At 57.3% G+C, this 7,601-nt stretch overlaps 1 protein-coding gene across 2 annotated transcripts in view; it reads right to left on the reverse strand.

The window, feature by feature from the left end:
• Positions 1-6,431, reverse strand: part of LOC138118700 (mitochondrial Rho GTPase 2) — a 44,765-nt gene extending 38,334 nt beyond the window's left edge. The window contains exons 1-9 of one of the 2 annotated variants that reach the window (XM_069029860.1): positions 6,217-6,411; positions 5,950-6,126; positions 5,577-5,694; positions 4,823-4,993; positions 3,478-3,601; positions 3,071-3,138; positions 2,867-2,976; positions 1,556-1,783; positions 813-881 (exon numbers count right to left, since the gene is read on the reverse strand). In XM_069029860.1, coding sequence (XP_068885961.1) covers positions 813-881; positions 1,556-1,783; positions 2,867-2,976; positions 3,071-3,138; positions 3,478-3,601; positions 4,823-4,993; positions 5,577-5,694; positions 5,950-6,126; positions 6,217-6,396 — 1,245 coding nt within the window. In that variant the 5' untranslated portion in view covers positions 6,397-6,411. Of the gene's footprint in view, positions 1-812; positions 882-1,555; positions 1,784-2,866; positions 2,977-3,070; positions 3,139-3,477; positions 3,602-4,822; positions 4,994-5,576; positions 5,695-5,949; positions 6,127-6,216 lie in introns of both variants that reach the window. The other variant, XM_069029857.1, reaches the window with a different exon arrangement.
• Positions 6,432-7,601: the final 1,170 nt, after the last annotated feature.

Raw genomic sequence — 7,601 nt, forward strand, 5'->3', positions numbered from 1 at the left:
ATGGCAGGGGTGGAAGTGGATGGGCTTTAAGGTCCCTTCCCTACTATTGAACAGCAGATCCAAGGAAAATGACATTGCTGGTGGAGCTTCGAGCTGACTGAACCAAACCAACCCTTCCTTTACCCTAAAACAGACCACAAGCAAGGCACAATGTGCCATGGAAACAATCCAAAACACAGCCCTTCCTTTCCAGCCTCCAACAAAGCAGCACCAGTTTTAATGTGTTAAAAAGATGAGAAATTTAGTGAAGGGTCTGGAGCACAAGTCTGATGAGAAGCAGCTGGGGGGGCTCAGCCTGGACCTTGTGGCTCTGCACAAGTCCCTGACAGGAGGGGGCAGCTGGGGGGTCGGGCTCTGCTCCCAGGGAACAGGGACAGGAGGAGAGGGAACGGCCTCAGACTGGGCCAGGGGAGGTTTAGGTTGGATATTGGGGAAATTCCTTCATGGGAAGGGTGGTCAGGCACTGGCACAGCTGCCCAGGGCAGTGCTGGGGTCACCATCCCTGGGGGGATTCAAAAGCCATGTGGGTGTGGACACAGGTCAGTGGTGGACCTGGGAATCCTGGGGAAACAGCTGGAATTGATGACCTCAGGGGGCTTTTCCATCCTATGATTCTATCTAAAGGGCCCCATAATTTTTAATTCACCATCCTAACAGCAGAGGAGTTGTGCACAGATGCTCAGGCCCATCCACTTTGGGATCATTTTCCACATCAAGCAGTGCCACGCTCAGCTGCATTTCACACCTCCAAAACATCCATATCCTGGCCACACAATGACACATCAACTCCCCAAATCATCCAAGCCACTGACCCATTTGGTGCTGCAGCCTCCAAAGCCAATAATTGTTCTCAGCTTCAGGATGGGATCTGGTACAAGCCCCTGGAAAAGAAAGCCAGACAGCACCATCATGCTTAGAGCCAGGCTGGGGTCCTCCCTCCATGGGGCACCCCAGCCCCAGTGCTCAGCTCTCTCTGAAGCACAGAGGCAGCTTTGGGTTTCTCCTGTCAGAGGGGAAAGCTTTAAAGCACTGAACCTGGCAGAGTCAAGCCTGGCAGGCAGGAGGAGCTGGGGTTTCTGAGTTAAGCAGCCCTCCCATCCAGCCCCAGCGTTGCCCAGAGACCCAGGGCCACTGTGGGAATCCCAGACTGGTTTGGGTTGGAAGGGAGCTTAAAGCTCATCCACTTCCACCCCCTGCCACGGACAGGGACACCTTCCACTGTCCCAGCTTGCTCCAAGCTCTGTCCAACCTGGCCTTGGACACTTCCAGGGCTGTCCTGCAGGCCAGGGCTCACCTGTGGGATGGCATAAGGGCCAGAGCCCTTCCTGTACACACCTGGGCAAACCTGGGGCTTAAGGTCAGCACATCTGAACACAGAGTCCCTCTTTCAAGGCAAGTAGGGGCTGGTGGGGGAAGAGCTGCTAGTCAGAAAGAGGCATCTTTTGGACTCCCTAAGTTTAACTGAAACTCCAGCATGAACCTTGCATTCCCTCTCTCACTTCATTAGAAATAAACACCCCAAAGCCACCTTGTGACCCTCCAGAACGTCACACACCTCCTCTGAGCCGGGGACAGCTCGGGTTGTCTGTCCCCTCCTCTGACGAGCATAGACATGGATGCCACCATCGCTGAGTGGCAGTGGCTGCCCCGTGTCCCCCGCACTGTGCAGCCTCTGCTTCTCCTCCAGCACGGGGTCTCCAGCAGGCACAGCTCTCAGAGGCCCTGGGACTGCCAGGTGAACCTCAGGGATGCTTTCCGTGATTACAGGACACCGATGTGGCACCTGAGAATGAGGAAAGCCTCAGACAGAGCTCAGTTCTCCTCCCAGTGCCCTTCACCTGCCCAGGGGCAGAGACAGGGAGACACCCACATCTGTCCTGAGGGCTCTTCACAGCAACACAAACGAGGAGAAAAAAATGTGGAGGGAGAGCAGCCCTGTGGGTACCTGGCTTGGCCAGGCTGCTAAGCAGCTGCCCTCCTTATGCTCCCAGTATTGTCTGTGCACAGTTCATCTCCTCCAGACAGCAAACCAGAGCCTCGTCCAAATGCTCCTGGAGCTCGGGCAGGCTTGGGACCACTGCCCTGGGGAGCCTGTTCAGAGCCCGGCCACCCTCTGGGGGAAGAACCTTTACCTAATATCCATTAAAACCTGCCCTGGCACAGCTCCAGCTGTTGCCTGGGTCCTGTCCATGTCACAGAGAGCAGAGATGGGAGCTGCCCCTTGGGAGGAGCTGCAGCCCCTGAGAGATCTGACCTCAGTCTCCTTTTGTCCATCTGATCAAACCAAGTGACTGCTGCACCTCGTACTCTTCCCCTCTAGATCCTTCAGCATCTTCATGACCATCCTTTGGGCACCCCCTAATAAGGGAGGTCGTGCTCCTCACTTTCTCCCTCTGCACAGCATGAGGATGGCTTCCCCCAGTCCCTCTCCAAACACCCACCACCACACTGGTAAGCCAATATGGACCCCAGCCCCCACATCACCACCCCCAGTGGGGAAGGGGAAACCAGGATGAGGACAGCTGGCTGCAGTCCCAGCAATCCCAGCTCCAGGCACTGCTCTGCTCCCTGAGGGCACTGATCACATTCCTTAGTCTCCAGACCTCTTCCTATCTGTAATTTGAAGCCACACCGATCTGCTGCCTCCACAGAGACAGGGAGGATGGATGTCTGGAGATTTCGAGGTACTTGGCACATCTCCTGTCTCTGTGCTGCACCACACTGAACCCCCAGGCAGGAACTGCAGGGCTGTGGTCACCAGACCGTGCCCGGAGCAGCTGCCAATGACAACAAGCAGTTTCTACATCTTAAATTAAGACACAGATGCAGGGAAAAGCTGCATGGGAAGGAAGGAAGGAGCACTTACAGCTTTGGGACTGGTTATGTGATGGACGAGGGACAGGCGGTCACAGACTGCTCTGGAGAGCGTCACTGGCTGGGTCAGCGGGCGGCTGGGCTCCTCCAGGACCTGGTCACCTGGGCAACACAAGGAGCAGGTTGAGCTCTTTTGGAAAGCCAGGGCACCACCCCGGAGTGGCACAGCCTTGGCTGCTGTCCCCAGCATTCCCACCTGCCACAGGACTTGGGAAGCTCTTCCGGATGCAGTTGCACGGCACCTTAGACCCCTCAGATGGGAACCTGAGCAAAACCAGAGGAGGGCACTGTGTAATTGGGATACTGCAGTGGCACCTGAGAACATCACTTGGTACCTCAGCCTGGCACAGAGCCTCTTCACTGTCTCCTATAAGATTCCCCCTTTTGCCCCACAATGCCCCAAATACAGGGGTACCAAAGGCAGAAGACACTAAGGGTGTGTTTGTTAACAACACCAAAATGCTGGAGGTGGGGGGACCAAAATGCCCCCTGGAGCCCCAGGTTCACCTGGATCTGTCATTCCTTAAGTGGCACTACCCATCCTGCCTTTCCCCAGGGTGTGGGGAGCTCTGGGAGCTGCAGTGGCATGGGGAGCAGCCGTACCTGATATAGTCATAGAGGTTGTGCCACTTCTGCCCCTTGGGCACAGGGAAGGCCAATTCCCGGGGCATGGGAGCGACCCCGCGGCTGGACAGGTCACGGAGCCGGGCCTCGGAGAATGTCACACCTGGCAGCACAGGGACACACACACACACACACACACACACACACACACACAGAGTGAGCTCTGCAGGCCCAGGCAGCTGCCTGAAATCCCATTCCCTGTGGGATACCGGCACAAACCACTTCCCACCTGAGAAACAAAGATCACAAGCCTGATGTTTGCAACAAACACAACGTGCTCAGGTGTATTCCTGTAACTCTCAGCCTCCAAAGAAGAGCCCAGAGCATAAACCCTTGGATTTCAGTAATAAACCCCCAGGCTCAAGATTCATGTAATTTCTCTTCACTGACTCAGCAGTTTCACATGATTTCTCTTAAGGCTCATAGGCCGTTTTCTTATTTCCTCTGTGTATTTTTAAATTTAGGAAAGTGAAACAAGAAAGGTTTCAGGAAAGATACAATAAGTTTTCAGGAATTTCAAAGCAGCCCCTATAACTTCTTCCTCACTGATGCTTCCCAGCAGGCCAGGCAGTTCAGACAGAATTCCAGCATGAAAAAGGAAAGACAGAAAACAAAGGGTTTGACCAAAGTACCTCTGCCACACTGAGCAGGTGGATAAAAAAAGCAGGTTGGAAGATTTTTGACACAGAAAAAGCACAGGCTCTTGCAGCAGATAAAAGCACAAGTCTTGCAGAAGTGAAGCTTGATGGCACCTTTCACTTTTACCCCTGAAAAAAATTGCTAACCTTAGAAAGATATTTAACTTTGTTCTTTTTGTTCACTTTTACAGCTGGAAAATGAAAGGATACTTTCTTCCAGAGTTTGGGAGACTGTACTCCATTCCAGATTTCCTTCCAGTGCCTAAAGGGGCTCCAAGAGAGGTAGGGAGGGATTTTGGACAAGACCTTGGAGTGACAGGACAAAGGGGAATGGTTTCCCAGTGCCAGAGGGCAGGGGTGGATGGGATATTGGGAAGGAATTGTTCCCTGGGAGGGTGGGGAGGCCCTGGCACAGGGTGCCCAGAGCAGCTGGGGCTGCCCCCGGATCCCTGGCAGTGTCCAAGGCCAGGCTGGACATTGGGGCTTGGAGCAGTCTGGGACAGTGGAAGGTGTCCCTGCCTGGGTGGAAACTTAACATTGTACAAGTATTTTGCCCTTTCTTTTCCCATCATGGAGCACCAGCAGCCCAGTGCTCTGCCAGGGCTGCAAACTCAGCTTTGAAACCCCCAGGCTGGGCTGGAGCCTCAGGAGAAAGCAGAGACCACGCTGAGCTCTGGGCTCCTCACCTGGCTCAAAGAGCAGGTCACTGGTGCAGAGGTTTTTCACGAGCAGGTTGGAGCAGAGTTTGACCCCCCTGAGGTGGCTGTACCTGCGGTTCAGGTACAGGCCCAGGATGGAGGGCAGGTCCAGCACCAGGCACGTCCAGCGCACGTCAGCCGGGGCTGCTCCGGTGGCACCTGGGGAGGAGAGGACAGGTGGGAAAAGGGATGCTGGGAAAGAGGCTACAGACATGGACCTTGCTGGATGGGAGACACAAGATCCACAGGGTTCAGTGTAAAGTATTTACCAGGCAAGATTCCCACCAGGCCTTTACCAAGTGGGAGATGGGAGAACATGTCTTGTAGGCTCAGGGGTGGGGAAGGACAGACAGGCATCCCACCACCTGCCTGGCCTGACACTGCACCCCACTGTTAGGGAGAACAGGGATAGGGGACAGCCCAGCCAGGAACTACAGCTCTGACCTGGCTGCAGAGGGGCTCCTGCTCAGGCCCACCACTGTTACCATAAAATCCTGGAATGGTTTGAGTTGGGAGGGACAACCTTAAAACCCATCTCATTCCATGCCCCTGCTACGGGCAGGGACACCTTCCACTAGCCCAGGCTGCTCCAAGCCCCGTCCAACCCGGCCTTGGACACTCCCAGGGATCCAGGAGCAGCCACAGCTTCTCTTCAAATGCACTGAGTCAACCTGAGAACTCAGCTTGCTTTCTAACAGTTTATTTTGGTGGTGATGTGCCCGCCCAGCACGCAGCTCCTCACCCCGCCAGGCCGTGCCCTCGTTGGCTGCTCCGCAGACGAAGGGGAACTGCAGCCAGGTGGCCGTAGACTTGAATTCCTTGAAAAGGTTGGAGAAGGAGATGCGAACCACCTGGTTATCCTGGGAAGAGGCATACACATGGAGCTTTAGTCACCCTGGTGGCTTCGGCAGGGAAGTGCTGCAGAGGAGAAGGTATGTGGCCCTGCCTCCTGTCCCCAGTGGAGATGGCACCAGGATGGAAACCATCTCCAGCCGGGAGTGACCCACCAGCAGCAAAGAGCAGCCAAGTCCTGCAGCCCCTGAGCCCACCAGTGCCATCCCCAGTCCTTCCATCAGCCACGATGGCAGTTAAAGAGGCCACCCTGTGTCACGGACCTCGGTGGTGACATCCAGGTGCACGAGGAAGTGCTTGCGGGGCAGGGGCCTGAAGAGCAGGTAGAGGTAGCGCCCGGTCAGCCCCAGGGACTGTGTCCCTGCCCGTGGCAGCTGCAGGTAGCTGCTGGCTGGGTTGGAGCCTCGGATCCGGTAGATTGTTCCCTTCAGCCTTGTGTCCTTTGGAAACCAGGGAAAGATGGGGGGTGGGTCAGCACCGCCCAGCCTTGGCAAGTGCCCCCTGCCCCATGGTGCCGGTGCCCCCGTTACCGTGAGGGCGGCCACGTCCCCCTCCTTGGCAGAGCGCTTCCACTCCTCCACACGGAAGTGCTTGAAGATGTTCAGGTATGGACGCTGCCAGGCTGCCAGCACCGGGATCATCGGGGGGACGGAAACCCAGCCTGGACACCCCCCCACTGCCCCCTGTATGGCTGAGGTCCCCTGCCCCATTAGCACCCCACTGTCTGCATGTCCTGAGTCTCCCCAGCCCCAGTATCAACCTCGTGATGCAATCCTGGTGACTCCCCCATTATCTCTGTACCCCAATTCCCCCCAGCCCTGGTGACAACCCCAAGCTCCAGTGTCCTGCTGAGAATCCCATTCCTCACCTCCTCCAAGCCCTGAGCTCCTCCAGTCCCAATGACATCCCCACCACCTCCACACTGTGACCCTGCAGCCCCGGTGTTGTCTCCGTGCCCTGAGCACGGTGACAGACCTGGTAACTCCACGTTCGAAGCCTCCCCAGCCCTGGTGGCACCCCATTAACTCCACGTCCAGAGCCCCCATGCCTCGAGCCCCCCATGCCCAGTGACACCCTGGTATCTCTGTGTATGGAGCCCCCCAGATCCAGAGATGCCCCTGTGCCCGGTGACACCCCCGTTACCCCCATACTCGGAACCGTCTATGCCTGGTGACGGTGCCCCGAGCCACTCAGCCCCAGTGACGCTCCTGTTACTCCGATACTCCGAGCCCGAACTCCAACCAACCCCAGCACGACTGACAGCCCTTTTACCACCACACTCCACACCCACAAGGCCCCCAGCCCCTCGGTACCCCTGTGCTCCCCCATACCCAGAGCCCACCCCCCCCTCCGGTGATGCCCCCGATACCCCTGTGCTCCAAACTCCGCCGGAGCACCCCCATTCCCGGTGACGCTCTGGGTACCGCCGTGCTCCCAACTCTCATATCTGGTGATGCCTCGGGTCCCTCCATCCCCACTCACACTCCATGTCCCCCATCCCCACTCACACCCCCATTACCCCGTGCTGCCCCCATGTCCCCCATCCCCACTCACACCCCCATTACCCCGTCACACCCCCATGTCCCCCATCCCCGCTCACACCCCCATTACCCCGTCACACCCCCATGTCCCCCATCCCCGCTCACACCCCCATTACCCCGTCACACCCCCACGTCCCCCATCCCCGCTCACACCCCCATTACCCCGTCACACCCCCATGTCCCCCATCCCCGCTCACACCCCCATTACCCCGTCACACCCCCATGTCCCCCATCCCCGCTCACACCCCCATTACCCCGTCACACCCCCACGTCCCCCATCCCCGCTCACACCCCCATTACCCCGTCACACCCCCATGTCCCCCATCCCCGCTCACACCCCCATTACCCCGTGCTGCCCCCATGTCCCCCATCCC

This window comes from Aphelocoma coerulescens, chromosome 14 (genome assembly GCF_041296385.1).
Source record: "Aphelocoma coerulescens isolate FSJ_1873_10779 chromosome 14, UR_Acoe_1.0, whole genome shotgun sequence".
NCBI classification, from domain to species: Eukaryota; Metazoa; Chordata; class Aves; order Passeriformes; family Corvidae; genus Aphelocoma; species Aphelocoma coerulescens.